The 18,866-nt window shown below is 41.6% G+C and overlaps 1 protein-coding gene across 1 annotated transcript in view; it reads right to left on the reverse strand.

Annotated features, from left to right (window-relative positions):
* LOC143809939 (isoaspartyl peptidase/L-asparaginase-like) overlaps positions 1 to 18,866 on the reverse strand; it is a 131,977-nt gene that overhangs the window by 93,753 nt on the left and 19,358 nt on the right. The window contains exons 2-3 of the mRNA XM_077292886.1: positions 11,941 to 12,142; positions 9,781 to 9,923 (exon numbers count right to left, since the gene is read on the reverse strand). Coding sequence (XP_077149001.1) covers positions 9,781 to 9,923; positions 11,941 to 12,133 — 336 coding nt within the window. The 5' untranslated portion in view covers positions 12,134 to 12,142. The remainder of the gene's footprint in view (positions 1 to 9,780; positions 9,924 to 11,940; positions 12,143 to 18,866) is intronic.

An 18,866-nucleotide genomic window follows, 5' to 3' on the forward strand; every position in this document is an offset into this window, starting at 1 on the left:
TATTAATATTATTATTAAAGGACAAATTATAGCGTGTGGGAAGGTCACAAATCATTCTGTGATGAAGCAAATTAAAGCACTGCTGCAGCAAAGCTAGTCCGCCGAAAGCCTCAGATGACTTTCGGAAATGTGTGCTGACATGCCGTACCTTGTCAAGTAGGTCTGGCAAGTCAGGGTATGTTTTTAAAAAATGCTGTACAACCAAGTTCAGCTGGTGGGCCATGAATTGTTGTGTTTACATTGCCAAACTTTAAAGCCACCACCAAGTTACACCCATTATCACACACAACCAGACCTGGTTGGAGGTTAAGTGGGGAGAGCCACTAATCGGTCTGTTCTTTTATCACCCTCAACAGCTCATCTGCGTTGTGAGCTTCATCACCTAAGCAGATGAGCTTCACCAAAGCATGCTGCTAGTTTGCCAAGGCAGTACTGCAGACCTCCCAGCTGGGGAGTGAGGGGAAGGCTACTTTCGGTGAGGAGAAGGAGGAGAGATAGGAACTATAATATGAGGAGACTGAAACCCTGATGGAAGTTGAGAACGCTATTCTTGGTGTAGGTAAGATGTGTGATATCCCAGTCCCTGACTCTGTCCCAGACTCCACCAGGTTCAGCCAGTGTGCCACAGCCAGTGTGCCTGTGACTGCATTGGCCAGAGCATGACTGATATTGTGTAACACATTCTTATGTAACGCATTGATGGCACACTGGGAAAATAGTGTTGGATTGTAATCGAGTAACTTGGGGCTGCTACCGCTAAGAGGTCACGGAGAGACTCAGTTCCCACAAGTCAAAATGGCAACATTTCCAGGGCAATCTGCCAATGTGGGTGTTTATAGTTTTTGCCTGTGGGTGGGTGGGTCGATATTTCTGTTTTCTGTTAAAAGTCTGGGGCAGGGACAAGTGAATGCTGAGCTGGGATAACAAAATGGTTGCTGACTGTTGTGTCTGTGCAACTGCAGGTTGTTGGCAGTAGGCATCATCAGCACCTATTTCATGGACAGCAGATTGGGAAGGCTGTAACACAGGGGAAGGGGCAGTGGTTTCACCATCAGACACAGATTTTGACCCAGGCGTTCTGCTCACCTACTGGGGTGCTTGGCTGCCATGGTTTTGCAAGCAGGTTGGAAGTGTTCTTGCCTCTTCTTAACTTGGTTTGGCAGATGATGCAAATTACAGTTGTTTTGTCTGATGGAATTTCAGAAAAAAACTGCCATACAGGGGAATAGCGCACCCTTGGCCTGTTATCTAGCTGAGTGTAAGCCCGCAAGGGCAGGGTCCTCTCCCCTCTGTATCAGTCTATCATTGTTAGTTTGTTTACCATAGGTGATATCTGTAATTTGTATGTAACCTCTTATGTACTGCACCATGGAATCAATGGTACTATATAAATAAATAATAATAATAACAGTTGACCGAGTTCTCCCTCTGGTCAAACCACTACCTCTTCTTGCCTCTTTTTTGCTATGGACAAATCCCTGTCAGCACTGCTGTGCTCACTAGGCATGCCACTATGCAGGTTGGATCAGTGGCCTCATCATCGACCACATCATCTTAGAAATTCCTCAATCTTGAGCCTCCTTCTGAGTTGCAATTTTAGGCTGACCGGATGGCAACTGTGCGCCAAGATTATCCTCCACCTTTTCAGACATGAATTGTCCTTCCCCAACATGGCTTTCTCCTGGCTGTGGGTGCTCAAATGTTTGGGTCACTGCACTCTACCTCCTCATGACCCTCTTCAATGGTGCTCATTAAGAGGCCTGACAAATTACAAGGTAGCTGTTGTGAATTAGACTTTTTTGGCTCCCTCTTGTGGTCACTAGTGGTATGACTCTGAGATTGTCTTTCCCTAGTTTGGCACCCACCTGGGTCGTTAGTCCAGGGGTGTTGCTATATGAACTTCCTGAATTCTTAGTCTGGTGCCTGGCATCGTTGTAATCAGTCCTTTCTGTTTGCTCCTGGCTGCTGGTCCTGGTTCATGCAAAATTAAGCTAAGTCCTGCTTCCTTGTTTTTTGGTTATTTGTATTGCTCTTATTTTTTGTCCAGCTTGTACTAAATGTGATTCCTGATTTTGCTGGAAGCTCTAGGGGGCTGGTATTCTCCCCCCGGGCCGTTAGACGGTTCGGGGGTTCTTGAATATCCAGCGTGGATATTTTTGATAGGGTTTTTGCTGACCGTATAAGTCATCTTACTATATTCTGCTATTAGTCAGTGGGCCTCTCTTTGCTAAATACCTAGTTCATTCTTACGTTTGTCTTTTCTTCTTACCTCACCGTTATTATTTGTTGGGGGCTTGTATCCAACTTTTGGGGTCTTTTCTCTGGAGGCAAGAAAGGTCTATCTTTTCCCTTCTAGGGTTAGTTAGTTCTCCGGCTGGCGCGAGACGTCTAGAACCAACGTAGGCACGTTCCCCGGCTGCTGCTATTTGTGGTGCTAGGATTAGCTATACGGTCAGCCCAGTTACCACTGCCCTATGAGCTGGTTTTTTGTGTTTGCAGACTTGGTATTTATTGCAGAGACCCTCTGCCATTGGGGTCATAACAGGTAGCATAAACAGTTGCTCAGAGTGGCCAGTGTTGGGGTCATAGGTCTACTGGGACTCTTGATGGTGGGAGGAACGAGGAACAGGTTGAGTATTCAGAGGCCCAGCCTCTTGGCCACTGAGACTGGACCATGTGTAAGACTTTGTGGTGCTGCTTATCAACACACTAGAGCCTTTTTCTGCCATCCAACCCACAAAATTCTGGCAATTGTCTATGTTCGTAAGTGATATACCATGCTGACCACATTTTGACAGGAAACTAGAATGAGATCCAGTCACCTTCTGATCTGTAACACAGCCTTGGCAGGCACCACCACATTCATGTCTCTTAACATCACCTTTTCTCATATTGAATGCTTTACGCTTATGAAAAAAAAATTCCAGACTTTATTTTTGACAAGTACCCTTACAGAGGTGTTATGTACAAATTCAATGTATCTAGCAATTTGTGGCAATTTTTTTTAACATATCAGCTTTATTACACACGGCAACAGCAGACTCACAAAATTAGAGATAAATAGTCACGTTTGCGTATCTCTACAGGCTTTGCGCCAGTCACACAACTGCTAGATAAAGATACGATAATTATTAAATCAATATAAAAAGCGTAGACTTGTGCAGATTGGCCAATGGCACTCCTGCCTCTTTCCCTTAAGGAGGCTGCTTCCAAGTAAAATGAGGCTTGTACATGTTCCTAACATGGGTTTCAGGCCTGACAGACTGACCACAATACAGTGTCTCGCTTGCATACACTGTATTTAGAATTTAATTCTAATGCTTTGGGTGTCTGGAAGAATCCAATTTCATGACATTGATCATACAGCTCCCCCAACTCCTGTATTATGTTCACCTTACAGTGGCTTCACCCACTATGACAGTGGTTCCATTGAGACTGATGGCAAAAATGAACTGTGGGCCTTAGAAAACGCAGGTTTCACAGTACCGGTGACCCTCTGAAAATTACACATGAGGGCCACATAATGACATGGCGGTGGACATGGTGGTGGTGGCGGGCGATACCCAAAATTCAAATGGGTACATTTGAAATGACATTGTAAAGGGATGGGGAATATGTATTCACTATCTGGCTAACTATTTGGCAGGAGTGTGGTACCTCCCGAAAGTAGGAGTGAGAGCTCTCCCAAAGGTATCATACAGGGCCACCTGAGGGCCTTTACCAAACTCAGGTTTCACGGCACCTGCTGGCACTCTGCTAATTGTCAGCGAGGGCCGCATAATGACATGGCGGTGGATATTGTGGTGATGGCAGACAATACCCAAAAATTTCCGTCAAATTGGCCATGTGAGGGCTTATTTTTTGCGGGACGAGTTGTTCTTTTGAATGACAACATTGGTTTTACCATGTCGTGTACTAGAAAACGGGAAAAAAATTCCAAGTGCGGTGAAATTGCAAAAAAAGTGCAATCCCATACTAGTTTTTTGCTTGGCTTTTTTGCTAGGTTCACTAAATGCTAAAACTGACCTGCCGTTATGATTCTCCAGGTCTAGGTTATTTTTTACCTAAGTGGTGAAAAAAAATTCCAAACTTTGCTTAAAAAAAAAAAAAAAAAAAAAAAAAAAAAATTGTGCCATTTTCCGATACTCGTAGCGTCTCCATTTTTCATGATCTGGGGTCGGTTGAGGGCTTATTTTTTGCGTGCCGAGCTGGCGTTTTTAATGATTCCAATTCGGTGCAGATACATTCTTTTGATCGCCCGTTATTGCATTTTAATGCAATGTCGTGGCGACCAAAAAAATGTAATTCTGGCGTTTCGATTTTTTTTCTCGTTACGCCGTTTAGCGATCAGGTTAATGTTTTTTTTTTTATTGATAGATCGGGCAATTCTGAACGTGGCGATACCAAATATGTGTAGATTTTATTTTATTTTTTATTGATTTATTTTGATTGGGGCGAAAGGGGGGTGATTTAAACTTTTATATTTTTTTTATTTTTTTCACATTTTTTTTTTACTTTTTTTTTTAACTTTTGCCATGCTTCAATAGCCTCCATGGGAGGCTAGAAGCAGGCACAGCACGATCGCCTCTGCTACATAGCAGCGATCTGCTGTTCGCTGCTATGTAGTAGAAAATCAGGTGTGCTGTGAGCGCCGACCACAGGGTGGCGCTCACAGCTACCGGTGATCAGTAACCATAGAGGTCTCAAGGACCTCTATGGTTACAATGGAGAAGCATCGCCGACCTCCGATCATGTGACGGGGGTCGGCGATGCCGTCATTTCCGGCCGCCCGGCCGGATGCGGTAGTTAAATGCCGCTGTCTGCGTTTGACAGCGGCATTTAACTAGTTAATAGCGGCGGGTGAATCGCGATTTCACCCGCCGCTATTGTGGGCACATGTCAGCTGTTCAAAACAGCTGACATGTCCCGGCTTTGATGCGGGCTCACCGCGGAGCCCTGCATCAAAGCAGGGGAGCTGACATCAGACGTACTATCCCGTCCGATGTCAGTAAGGGGTTAAAGGGATCCCTTTGTTTACACGGGATCCCTATTGCTTTTTATTTTTGCTCTTGTTTTTATTTTTGCTTTTGTTCATCCATGTTACAAAGACTGCCGAATCATGGACGGTGAATGGTTCACAAACTGTATTGTAAATAGTTTGCACCTTCTTAAAGGTGCCCTTTACTGGTTTTACAAAAGAGAGAGCTTTTTAAAGAGACTGTTCCTGAGTACAGCATGGAAGCTCTTGCCTTAAACGGACTTGCAGATAGAGAGAGTCTGCATTACCTCAAAGAGACTTGGTTCCCTCTTAAAGGGAACGTTCACTAGTTGCACTTAAAGTATAATGTTGCCTTAAAGAAAGTAAATGGTAATAATGTTTTACATAGAAGTAATGTGTAGTTAGTTAGATAGTTATAGAGAATGTTTAATAATGTTACTAGAGATTGAGGACAGGAAAAGAGTTGAAAGCCGAATTTCAATAAAGTAAACCTGTAGGGGTTAGTTAGTGAGTCCTCCTGAGAGCCATAGAGAGATGGTTAATTGATCCTGTACTAAGAAAAGAGGCAGTAGGCCTGGGCAGATAGACAGGCGGTCCTGCATATGAAAAATCAGAGAGTAAAAAGGAAAATGTTGCACTTAGAAAAGAGAAGTAAAGAAGAAGTTAATTTATATTTCAGAGTTTTATAGTAAGCCTTTAGTGGGTTCAGCCTATATGCCCTTAAAGGAAAAGTTAAATTATTGTTCAGAATTTGCACTTAGTAGAATACCCGGCTGGGTAGTAGAAGTTATTTATAGTATGTTATTTAAAATATTTAAACATGTTTTTGTTTGTAACGTTCAAGAGTCCTCACCTCCCATAAAGGGAAGCACTGTTATATTTACTTGTTCATTGCATTTCAAAATTTTGTATGTCTTTTGCTGACATGTATTGTTGTTTTCTTCCCAGTCCGAGAGTATTGGATTTAACCGGGGGGGAGTGCAGCGCCCCAGGGACCTGGTCGTTGCAGTACTGACGCTCCGCCACTAAGGGGAGTGATAGTACGTCTGATGGCACTAAAGGAGTTCACCTGACCAGGTATCACAGTCACACATTACACTTCACACTCTGGCTACCAGGGGGAGCAAAGGGTTCTATGTATTAGGCCACTCCTCACAATCTGGTAAAACTGGGGACTGGATAGGAAGTTAGCCAGAAGCTGACTGGGTTTGATGCAGGCAACATCCTGTGGCAGAGGGTGTTGCAGGGGAAGATTCAGGGGGGTCCCTGTCAGGGGTGGGATCCTGACAGAGGCCTAGCGAACAGGACAGAACGTTACGGAGCTGCGCCTGCACTTGAATGCGGTGGCATCCTAAGAAAGGAAATGAAGTGAGGTTTATTGTGGAGAAGTGAGAAACGAGATCGCAGCAAAAAGGAGATAAACCAGTAGGAGTCGTGCCTTAAGATCGTGGCAACAGCCTACTGAGGCGCGTAGCCGGTGGCCGGAACGCCGAGGAAGTATTGGGCTCCAAGCAGTACTTCAAACAGCGGCAGGACAGTTGATTATAGGTTGGCTGTCTCACCTAAATCACCTAAGCAGACATAGGGGGCAATTGTGGGAGAGGGGCGATGCTAGGGTCCCGGAAGAACTCCAGGCCTACCCGTCATACGGGTGCGTCCTAGCCATATCATCTGGGGGACGGAGAAGAACATCAGAACAGATACAAATTGGGAGAAAGAACATCAGAAACAGACACAACAGTTGTGAGGACTATCCCGTGGTGCTCAGCAGGGAGGTACTACAACACACAGGTGCTAGAAGGTAGGCACTGATCTCCACCTGCAAAGGAAACTCTGGATGTGCCTTCGGACCGGCCGGTCTCAGCCAGCCCTGTTAGCAGTACTCTGGATTGCGGATCCCGAAGCCTTCAGTAAAGAGGTAAAGAGACTGCAACCCTGTGTCCTTGTTATTCATCGCGACCTGCACCACGCACCCTCAACACACCTTTCATTGGACGCCCCTTAGCAGGGTCATGGACCGGGTCTAGCCACCGTGACAACCCCAGGTACCGAGTACCCCGCAGCCCTGCATCTGGGGGCGCTCCAACTATAATCTCTATCTGAGGAGTGCAAAAGCCTCCAAGTGTCAATTAATTGATGCTTATGATGTCCCTGTCTAATACGCCACAAGTCCAACTGGGACATACATGATGCCCCCTTAGACACATCAATGGAAGGATCCAGTGCCACAATTAACGTCGTCCCCTAACACCAGCGTGCCTTTGGAAAACTGTTCCAATAACTCAAGTTATCTCAGTAGAATGCAGAATTTACCCGAGTTAGGAAGATAAGGAGATGCAAACTTGTAAATTTGAGAGGCAATTTGACCCTTAAGTAACGAAAGCCTGCCCTCTTCACTGGTACAAGACTCCATAAACTTCCAGAAAAGAGAGCTAGAGATCAAAATGCAAGTCCCTCTGTATTTCAATTCAGGAGAAGGAGAATGATACTTTATTGCCAATAAAGGTTATTTAACAAAATATTGTATTGAGGTGAACTTTTGTTCATAGCCAAATACTTATTTTCTACCATAATTTGCAAAATAAATCTTGTCAGATCAGACAAGGTGATTTTCTGTATTTGCTATCTCATCTTGACTCTCATATATGTCAATTACAGGCCATTGTCATCTTTTTAAGTGGGAGAACTTGCACAATTGGTCACTGACTAAATACATTTTTCCCCACTGTATATACAGTATATATACATGTGCGGCAAAAATCATAAAGCTGTTAAAAGGGATAAAGTGATGTCATTGTATTAATTAGTTATGCATAGAATAGAATAAATATGTAAGTTTTGTGAATTATACTAAAAGCTATGAATACCATGATAGAGAATCATAAAGTGACAGGAACCTACTGTACAGTATAGATACAGTATGTCATGGAAAACAGCTCATTTTAGTCAACTCTTTAGGGAAATACTTCATTACATGGAATGTTTCTTCTTTCGTTTGTTAATGAAAACCAAATACTGATAAATATTCTGTCTTTCAAATTAGGTTTCATTTGCTACTTATGCCTGAAAGTGTTTTCACCTTTGAAATTGTTCCAGAAAGTTATTTTTCGCAGAAAATGATTGCAATTACACATATTTTGCTATACACGTTTATTTACTTTGTGTCTATTGAAATAACACAAAACACAGAGGGGAAAAAAGGCAAGTTGGACATAATTTTACACTCAACCCCAAAACTGAGCAGGACAAAATTGTTGGCAAACAAGTTTGTTTCAAACATGTGAAGCTCATTCAAAAGGTGAACAATCCTGACCACAACTTTTTTCTACTTTAGGAACCCAACATTGACTTCTTACTATGTTTATACTTCTCTTAGTGTAGATATGATAAAAAATTATGCTGTGTCATCTATTATTGTCATGGAACCTATGGATATTTTGGGATTATATTTGCCTCATAACATTAATTTTCTGCTGCAAGTGCATCACAGGTCTGGATTATACTTTTTCAGTGCATCAGATATGATCAGATATGATATTTGCAGGGTAACGGGGGAGTTCACAAGCAATTTGTGATAATCATTGGACAACTGGAATGATAAATTAAAGGATTATTTTAGCTGCCCTCACTTCTGCAGATGGAGGTGAGCATGATCAGTGACATCATGTCCACTGATAGCTGCCAGGATGCATGCATGATGTGCAGGTACCATGCACCTGTGTTAGAATAGGAAAGGTGCTTGATAATCATTAAACAGCTTGTCCAGAACTTTTATATTGATGGCCTATCCTTAGGATAGGTTATCAATATCTGATAGGTGGTGGTATGACACCCAACACACCTGCTGATCTTGTTGCCAGCAGAAGTACTCAGTCAGCTCCGTCAACTATATAGTGTACTCGGACAAATGCTACACCTCCAACCTGTACTCTAATCAATAGGGGATGGATGTGCAGTAATTGGTTGCAAACCAGGAGTAGACACACCATTAGTCCAATCACTTCAGCTTCACAAGGGCCTAAGAAGGTAGGGGAACCATTTACACCTCCAAAACAGGTGGAATTGTGCATTATGATGGGCTATTGGACTGCAAATAGCCCAGTTTTTGCTCTAGCGTAGGGCCCCTTTTCTGTCTGTGTACGCCAGTGCCTGAGTCACTATACAGTTGACGGAGCTGTGCGGGTTGGTGGGCGTGTCAGGTTTTGCACCTCCACTGACCAGATATTGATGACCTATCCTACGCCATCAATGCAGAAATTACAGGTAGCCCTTTTAATTAAATATATCAGCATAAATCTCTTTTTATTGGGTAGTTGGACAAGAAAATAAAACAAAAAATGTTCAGGAAAGTAAAATTTTGACCTATGAAGTGGGTACTAAAATATTTCTTTTTTTTAGTTGATGTCCATTTTTCTAACTAAAGGCAAGAGCCATAGTGTGATTATTGGTTGCCCATGAGACCTTGTAAAATCGAGGTAACTTCAATGCTTTACTATGGGAAACACAGTAGCAAGCAACCCTCAGATTATCACTGAAAAATAAAATAGACCTGAATACATTCTATGGTTTTTGTGAATTTATTACAACTGTCCTAATGGGAAATGAAAGGGCAAAGTATAGTTCTAATGTAACCAGGTTCAGAATTGTATAGATTACTACTATTTATCCACATTACATTCATGTATTTAGACCCACATTTCTGGTATCGTATTTTTGTATTTTGTGTTTTTAAGTTACATGCAGTTTGCAATTTAAAACAAGACAAAAGAATAGTATTTTACCTGCTCCATGATTTTGCGGGCAAACATGACAGGGTTCGCAATATTTTTGATGCAAGAGACTGCGCCTACAGCAAGATCTTTGCCATCCATTATAATTGCATCAAGTTCCACATCACCGTCCGCATTCAACACAGCCCCATGACCTGTAGGATGCAATTCAGTTCGAAACATAGAAACATTATTGCCCTAAAGCTTTGGAAAAATATTAGAAAAACCATTTCATAGCTATTTGCTACAACTATCCTGGCAGCTATTAGACTTGATTACAGTGAAAAATATTTGCTTTTATTGTCACAAGCTTTTAAGTAAATACGGTGCTGTTGGCAATCTAATAATATCATTGCACTGTTTTAGTCATAAAAATTTCTGTCTTGCTTTTTTTTTAATCATAAAGTCTGCAGGGCACTGGTGTCATTCATTTTGCAGATAAATACTTTGGGTAGCTGGTGTATTTCACACCAGATGAGATCACACGTAATATTAAAAACAGCAGATACATAAAAGCAGGATAGAAATAGTTTCTAAACATAATACATTATTCTGGAAGGAAAATAAATATAACTTGTTTTCTTGTGCTTAGCAAAATTCATCATTTTAAATTTTTATTATTACCACATATATAGGAAATGACACTAAGTTGTTAATTCTGGTGACATTTGCTTGTGTTCTTTCACCAGTACCTACACTAAGCCAAAACCTTACAACCACTGACAGATGAACTAATAACACTATGCCAGCACACTGGTAACTGTCATGCGTGGTGTGTATCAGGAAGTAAGTGAACAGAGAGTTCGTAAAAATTAATGTTTTTTAAGCAGGAAAAATGGGGCAAAGTTTTATGGCTAGACAACTTGGGCAGAACATCTCAAAAACAGCAGGTCTTCTGAAGTATTCCCCATATGCAGTGGTTAGTACTTAGACAAACTGGTCAAAGGCAGAGCAACCTTTAGGGTCGTCAAAAAGGAGAGTTAGTCAGCTCACCGGGGGAAAAAGGTCAACATTGCACAGAGACCTCTTAGTATATCTAGCCCAATAGTGCAAAAGGAATGTAAGATCCAGCAAAATGGATCCTTCTAAAATATACAGTAGATTTTTATGAAAAGCCGTAAAAATCAAGTCTAACACCATGTTAGACACAGTTTGAAACACGTCTGCCATTTTACATGGTGTTGGTTTGAATTGTTATGGCTTTTCAATAATATAAACAACTAGATTTTATGGATCCATTTTTCTGGACTTTACATTCCTTTTGAACCTTTATGGTAGTTACAAAGTCATGGATGCCCAAGTTTCAATGATGACCACACAAAGTGCTACTGTAGTAAAAATTGCTGAAAATGCTCATTTGTACGGTCTGTGAAGTTGCCGACCAATGTTTGTGCCCATGCTGTCCAATGCCACAACAGTGAATATTATAACTTATTGTTGAGCAATGGAAGATTGTCGAATGTTCTGAAAGAATAAGTTTTGCTTTACATTATGTGGATGGCCAGGTTCAGGGATGTTGCTTACCTTTAAAAGACATGGCACGAGAACTACAGTAAAAAACCAAGCAGGCAGAGGCAGAGAAATATGCCTGTTATGCTTCTGCTGGTAAAAAAAATGGCTCCAAGGGGATGCGACCAAAATATTGTTGTTGTCCAAGGATACCCTTTCCTAACAACATTATTTCTTAATGGCAGTGGACTCTTTCAGTAGGATAATGTGCATTTCCACGCCACAAAAATGGTTCAGGAATGGTTTGTGGAGCATGAAAAAGATTTAAAGGTATTGATTTGTCCTTCAAATTGCCTAGATTTTAAAATCTATTGAGCATGTGGGATATTGGTGAAGAACAAGTCCAAATCCCATGGAAGTTTAGTGTTGTACTTTAGAGGACTTAGAGGAAAATTTGAACTCATTGTAATCTGAAGAATTTTTGTTTACACAGTTTCATAAAATGTACAAGAGGCTCACACAAGGTTTACTAAAGATGAACCTATACTTTCAATTAGGACTGTACTATTTTAATTTGTTATTTTTCACTATGTTATTTTAAGAGAAATAGTACAAAGATATAAAATAAATTTCATTGGAAGTATTGATGTCAATGTTAGCAGTGCAAATAGAATTTAATTCTTAAAAAAAAATAAATTAAAAAAATAGACATCATAATAATACCTGCATCAAATGCTTTGTTATCTTCTAGGCTTTGCACAGCAGCCTCTACAGCTTCCAAAGAACTTCCACCTTTAGCAAGTATGGAAAACCCACAAGTTGCTGCATTCTTAACACCAATTTTGCTGCAATCTGCAAGATCATCTGGTATTGCCCACGCACCTCCATGGACTACAATTACTGGCTTCATATCCATTTTTTTGTGCTGCATGAGGAAACCATAGCGAGTTATAAGCAAGCTTCAGGATCAAATTCTCAATGCAGTGTAACATGAGCCACATTACATAGGTTGTATGGGATTAGAAAAAACACTTGCCCATGAACTATGTCTGTACTAAATCAAAGCCTCTTTCTCCTGCATAGGGTTGTGCTGTAGATCCAGATCCAACACAATACCAATAGCGGAGCTACAGTAGACAGGCAGTAAAATATCACTGTGTATTACAAACTTGTAATTCAAATCTATCAGGCCCTCACATATAGTCTACAGAGCAGATTTCAGTTTTTATTGCATGGGAAAAATAAACTATTTTTGAAAATTGTTTCTACCACCTTGTATTAAGAACCATCACATCTCCCAAGTAAAAGAAAACATTAATACCTACTTCACATGTCTATTTTTCCAGTAAGTGTGGCATCCGCTTCACACGTATTAGAGACACGTGGTAATGCACACCCATTGTAATCTATGGGTCTAAGCAAATGTCTGTGTTTTCAAACGGACCATGTTTTTGTGTTACCCACATTTTGACATGTCCGTTTTTTTGTCACATGACTTAGAATAAGAGCCAAACGAGAATCTCAATTTGCAGACAGTGTGTTTCAAAGTACTGCCCCTCATCAGTGCAAAGTGGAGATCTGGTTTGGCTGATTGAGAGGCGTCTGACCGGGATCCAAGAAGTATCGTTTCCCCTTGCGGAAAGTGACATGTTGAGCATGTCAAGATGAGGAGGCTTAAAGCCGCAATGCTCCTCTGGGAAATATGCAAATTGTCTCTTCAGAGAGGAAGAGGACTAGAACTCTAGTGCCACCTATTGGAAGTAGCAATCCTAACAGACAATGTTGACCCTTTAGCAAACCTTGTCACATGACTTAGGATAAGAGCCAAACCAGAATCTCAATTTGCAGACACTGTGTTTCGGGGGTACTGCCCCTCATCAGTGCAAAGTGGAGATCTGGTTTGGCTGAGTGAGAGGCATCTGACCGGGATCCAAGAAGTATCATTTCTTCTTGCGGAGAGTGACATGTTAAGCATGTCAAGATGAGGAGACTTAAAGCCGCAATGCTCCTCTGGGAAATATGCAAAATACTCCCAGAGGAGCATTGTGGCTTTAAGTCTCCTCATCTCGACATCATCCGCATGTGGATGTATGCAGATCATACGCTGCACACAGAAACGCAAATGTGAACCAGGCCTTATTGAAGAAATTTGGTTTTAGAGTTCTCAGATTTTTAACTTAAACTTAGTGTCTGACTGTTATATTTTATATGGAAAATATCAAATGTGTGTTTTGTCTTTATTTCTACAGTATATTTATCCAAATTACTTTAATGCCCAATGAATGTACAATCTATGACCATGTCACATGCACCTGACTAACCTTTTCTCTTTGCAATAAATTGAGTTATACTTTGCAGTAACTAGATTTACAGAACAGAAAAGATTTGTTTCAGTGGTAATTAAAACAGAGTTATAATTTTGGCATCAGTGCAGGATACAGTAAACCAGCTCAGTCTATCATTATATTAAAGGTGTGAATGTTACATAGGCCATCAGGCAGCTGGTGAGAACATTTCCAAAAATACTCTTGTTCCAATGAAAGATAAGATGCGCAAAAAACACTTTTCTGTCTTAGGTAGTGAGAATTTAAAGAGCCTTAATAGCTTGTAATACCAGCATCAGCGCTGCAATATTATAATATATCTTATGGTCTACTACAAAAATATTTAATTTACTATGTATGGTGTCTTTTGTTTTGCTTTTCCACAATTTTTATACAGAAACAATCACCTTTAATTGAGAGACCTATAAGTTCTTTGCCCATTCATAAGTACAGGCTAGTAGTTGGTGGTTTCTCTTTATAGAAAAGATTATTGAATATTACAGTTGAACAGATAATTTAATTTTTCATACAAAATGATTACATACAGTGACTCTCTCTTTCTTCCCTTGGTTCTCCATCAATACAATACAGAATTGGATTACACGCAGGCCACTTTACGAGCAAGTCTACACTGATGCAATGATGTATTTTTTCAAGTATTGAAAAAAGTATAAACCTTTATTTAAAGGAAACCTGTCACCAGGTTTGGCTAATAAGAGATACAGCCACCGCCATTCAGGGCTGATATACACAATTTTATAATGCTGTATATCAGCCTCCAATCCGACCTGTAGGAGAAAAAAAAACAACTTTTATTATACTCACCTGGGGGGTGGTCTGGTCCGATGGGCGTCACTGGTCTTGGTCCAACGACTCCCATCTTCTTACAATCCCTGTCCTCCTGCTTGCTTCATGTGTATGACGCGTCCCTGCACCATCTATACAGGCTCCCCGGATTCGTGCTTCTGTGCAGGTATACTTAAAGTCCTGCAGTGTGCAGGCGCTGGGCTTCTTTAACTTTTTTCGGCACCTGCGCACTGCAGTACTTTGCTCTGCCCTCAACAGGGCAGATAAGTACACCTGCGCAGGAGAACGATTCCGAGGAGCCTGTGTGGATGATGCAGGGATGCATCATCCACACGAACCAAGAAGGAGGACGGCGATATTAAGAAGATGGGAGGCACCGGATCAAGAAGAGCGACACCCCTCGGACCGGACAGCCCCACAGGAGAGTACAAGAAAAGTTATTTTTCATCTCTCACAGGTCAGATCGGAGGCAGATATACAGCATTATAAAATGCTGTATATAGCCCTATAAGGGGTTGATAGTAACTCGTATCGGCCAAACCTGGTGACAGGTTCCCTTCAACATACACAAAGTTTAAAAAGTTATCAACGAAGGTACATATGCAAAATATGATGCAAACAACAGGTGTTTACTAGTCCTGTTAAAGAAAGTTCTTATATCCATCCCTTCTGTCTATTATGGGCCAAAGTTCCATACGGTATTAATTTACTAGGTACTTATCACACAAATATCATACCAATGAAAAAGCACTAGTAGAACCAAAATTACTAAAAGTAGAAACTTTATTGAAATCACAATAAAATATATAATCCAAAAGTATTGAAAATTATACAGGGAAAGGACAATAGTAAGCCAAAAGGTGGGACCACGGTGATAAAACAAGCAAAAAAGAGTAGTAATCCTCAGACCAAGTAAACATGACCCCCGGGAGAAGGCACTACACTGAAACGCGCGATAGGGTGGCTCCACGGTCTTACAGGAAATTCTCAGATCTTTATGCACTTTATGCCAATGACTATCGGTCTTGCACTTTTTTGTATGGCTGTTAGAATCTATGGATTCTGTGTGCTTACAGTGTTTTTTCCACTTTTGGTAATTACTCTGTCATTGTACAATGATATCCACTTTAGCACAATGCACTTGCACTTTTGACTTGCTTGTCATGTTTACTTGGCCTGAGGATTACTACTCTTTTTTACTTGTTTTATCACCGTGGTCCCACCGTTTGGCTTACTATTGTAATTTCCCTGTATAATTTTCAAAACTTTTGGATTAAATATTTTATTGTGATTTCAATAAAGTTTCTACTTTTAGTAATTTTGGTTCTACTAGTGGTTTTTCTTTGGTATGATATTTATGGTTTTGCACTGAACCTTTCCTACACATCCTTGCACCCTTCCATGTTATTTCATCTTTTGGATTATGAATTGTTGGTGTTGGTTTGGTATATAGGCTATTTAACTTATCACACATAGTAAATTTCACAGATGCAGGTTACATCAATGCTCACATTAAGAAAAAACACATAAAAGATATATATCCAAGTGGTCAATGACTTATTAATGTCATGGGGCAGTAGTGGGAAAACGGGATGAGAAGGAAAAGCTGATATTAACCCCCAATAGTCCAATAGTCCAAAAAGAAAAAAAAGTTTTATACTGAGTGGAACTAGAGCTGCCACAAATCCAAAAATGGATTGTGGCAGTACCCCCCCCGTTCAATGAGGGGCCTCTGGACCCTCAACACGAGACCTCACCAGTAAACGACACAGGGTGAGGACACCTCGATCCACCAGAGTTCACCTCTGCAGTCACCTGACCCTCAGGTTTACAGCAAATGCAGCCAGATGGAGGTGACGATAATGTAGTCTACGGAGGCGCCACAAATCTCCAGAGCACCAACCTGTGGAATGAGTTGTGTATGTGGATAACTGGGGGTAACTCCAGCTGGATAGTCCATGGGCTGAGAATGTCCGATACCCGATACGGCCCGATCACCCTAGCATACTTCCACCCTATGTTTTTGGCGGACACTGTTGTGAATTCCGTTCTCGGACTCCCTCCTGTGGTCATGAATGGTACTTTGGCTAGTTCTGCTCTTGGACTCCCTCTGGTGGCTTCGAGCGGAACTGCTGGTCACTGAGGTTGGCTTTATCAGCTGCCCTCGTTTATTGCTATGCTTGTTTCCCTATTTAACTCCACTCAGATCGTTACTTCATGCCAACTGTCAATGTTTCAGTATTGGTTCAGATCTCTCTTGGACTTCTCTGAGGACCTGTCTATGCCAGCAGAAGCTAAGTCTTTGCTAGTTCATTTGTTGTTACTGCTTCCTGAATATATTTCTTAGTACTGCTAAATTCTAGTCCAGCTTACTATCATGATATTCCCTTGCTAGCTGGAAGCTCTGGGGGTGCAGAGTGGCACCTCCACACCGTGAGTCGGTGTGGGGAGTCTTTTTGCTTACTCTGCGTGGTTTTTGTAGTTTTTTGTGCTGACCGCATAGTTCCCTTTTCTTTCCTCTGACTATTTAGTTAAGTCTGGCCTCCTTTGCTAAAACCTGTTTCATTCCTGTGTTTGTGACCTTCCTCTTAACTCACAGTCAATATATGTGGGGGGCTGACTTTGCCTTTGGGGAATTTCTCTGAGGCAAGGTAAGGCTTCTATTTCTATCTTTAGGGGTAGTTAGCTCTTAGGCTGTGAAGAGGCGTCTATGGAAAGTTAGGTACGCTCCACGGCTATTTCTAGTGTGTGTGATAGGAGTAGGGTTTGCGGTCAGCAGAGTTCCCACTTACCCAGAGCTAGTCCCGATTTTGAGTTTACTCATCAGGTCATTCCGGGTGCTCCTAACCACCAGGTCCATAACAGTACAGCTGGCCTACAAAGTGTTAATGCATCTCAAAAGAGGGATAAGAGAAGTTCTGAACCCATTTTTTTTTCTTTGCAGTGTGTTTTGTCTCTCTTTTCCCCTTAACCTCTGGGTGGTTCAGGACTCAGGTGTAGATATGGATATTCCAGGTCTGTCCTCTTGTATGGATCAACTTACTGCAAGGGTACAAAGCATTCAAGATTATGTAGTTCAGAATCCGATGTTAGAGCCAAGAATTCCAATTCCTGATTTGTTTTCTGGGGATAGATCTAAGTTTCTGAATTTCAAAAATAATTGTAAATTGTTTCTTGCTTTGAAACCCCGCTCCTCTGGTGACCCCATTCAGCAAGTAAAAATTATTATTTCTTTGTTGCGTGGCGACCCTCAAGACTGGGCATTCTCCCTTGCGCCAGGAGATCCTGCATTGCTTAATGTAGATGCGTTTTTTCTGGCGCTTGAATTGCTTTATAACGAACCAAATTCAGTGGATCAGGCAGAGAAAATCTTGCTAGCTTTGTGTCAGGGTCAGGATGAAGCGGAGGTATATTGTCAGAAGTTTAGAAAATGGTCTGTGCTTACTCAATGGAATGAGTGTGCCCTGGCAGCAATTTTTAGAAAGGGTCTTTCTGAAGCCCTTAAGGATGTTATGGTGGGGTTCCCCACGCCTGCTGGTCTGAATTAATCAATGTCCTTGGCCATTCAAATTGATCGGCGTTTGCGTGAGCGCAAGCTTGTGCACCATTTGGCGGTGTCCTCTGAGCAGAGGCCTGAGCTTATGCAATGTGATAGAACTTTGACCAGAACTGAACGGCAAGAACACAGATGTCAGAATGGGCTGTGTTATTACTGTGGTGATCCCGCTCATGCTATCTCTGATTGTCCTAGGCGCACTAAGCGGTTCGCTAGGTCTGTCACCATTGGTACTGTACAGCCTAAATTTCTTTTGTCTGTTACTCTGATTTGCTCTTTGTCATCCTACTCGGTTATGGCATTTGTGGATTCAGGCGCTGCCCTGAATTTGATGGACTTGGAGTTTGCCAGGCACTGTGGTTTTTTCTTGGAGCCTTTGCAGTATCCTATTCCATTAAGGGGAATTGATGCCACGCCTTGGCCAAGAATAAACCTCAGTACTGGACTCAGTTGACCATGTGCATGGCTCCTGCACATCGGGAAGATATTCGCTTTTTGGTGTTGCATAATTTGCATGATGTGATCGTGTTGGGTTTGCCATGGCTACAGGTTCATAATCCAGTATTGGATTGGAAATCAATGTCTGTGTCTAGTTGGGGTTGTCAAGGGGTACATGGCGATGTTCCGTTGGTGTCAATTTCTTCTTCCTCTCCTTCTGAAGTCCCTGAGTTTTTGTCGGATTACCAGGATGTATTTGATGAGCCCAAATCCAGTGTCCTACCCCCTCATAGGGATTGTGATTGTGCTATAAATTTGATTCCTGGTAGTAAGTTCGCTAAGGGCCGACTTTTCAATTTATCTGTGCCAGAGCACGCCGCTATGCAGAGTTATATAAAGGAGTCCTTGGAGAAAGGGCATATTCGCCTGTCTTCATCACCGTTGGGAGCAGGGTTCTTTTTTGTGGCCAAGAAGGATGGTTCTCTGAGACCCTGTATAGATTACCGCCTTCTCAATAAAATCAC

The sequence above is a fragment of the Ranitomeya variabilis genome, chromosome 2, assembly GCF_051348905.1.
Source record: "Ranitomeya variabilis isolate aRanVar5 chromosome 2, aRanVar5.hap1, whole genome shotgun sequence".
Classification (NCBI taxonomy): Eukaryota; Metazoa; Chordata; class Amphibia; order Anura; family Dendrobatidae; genus Ranitomeya; species Ranitomeya variabilis.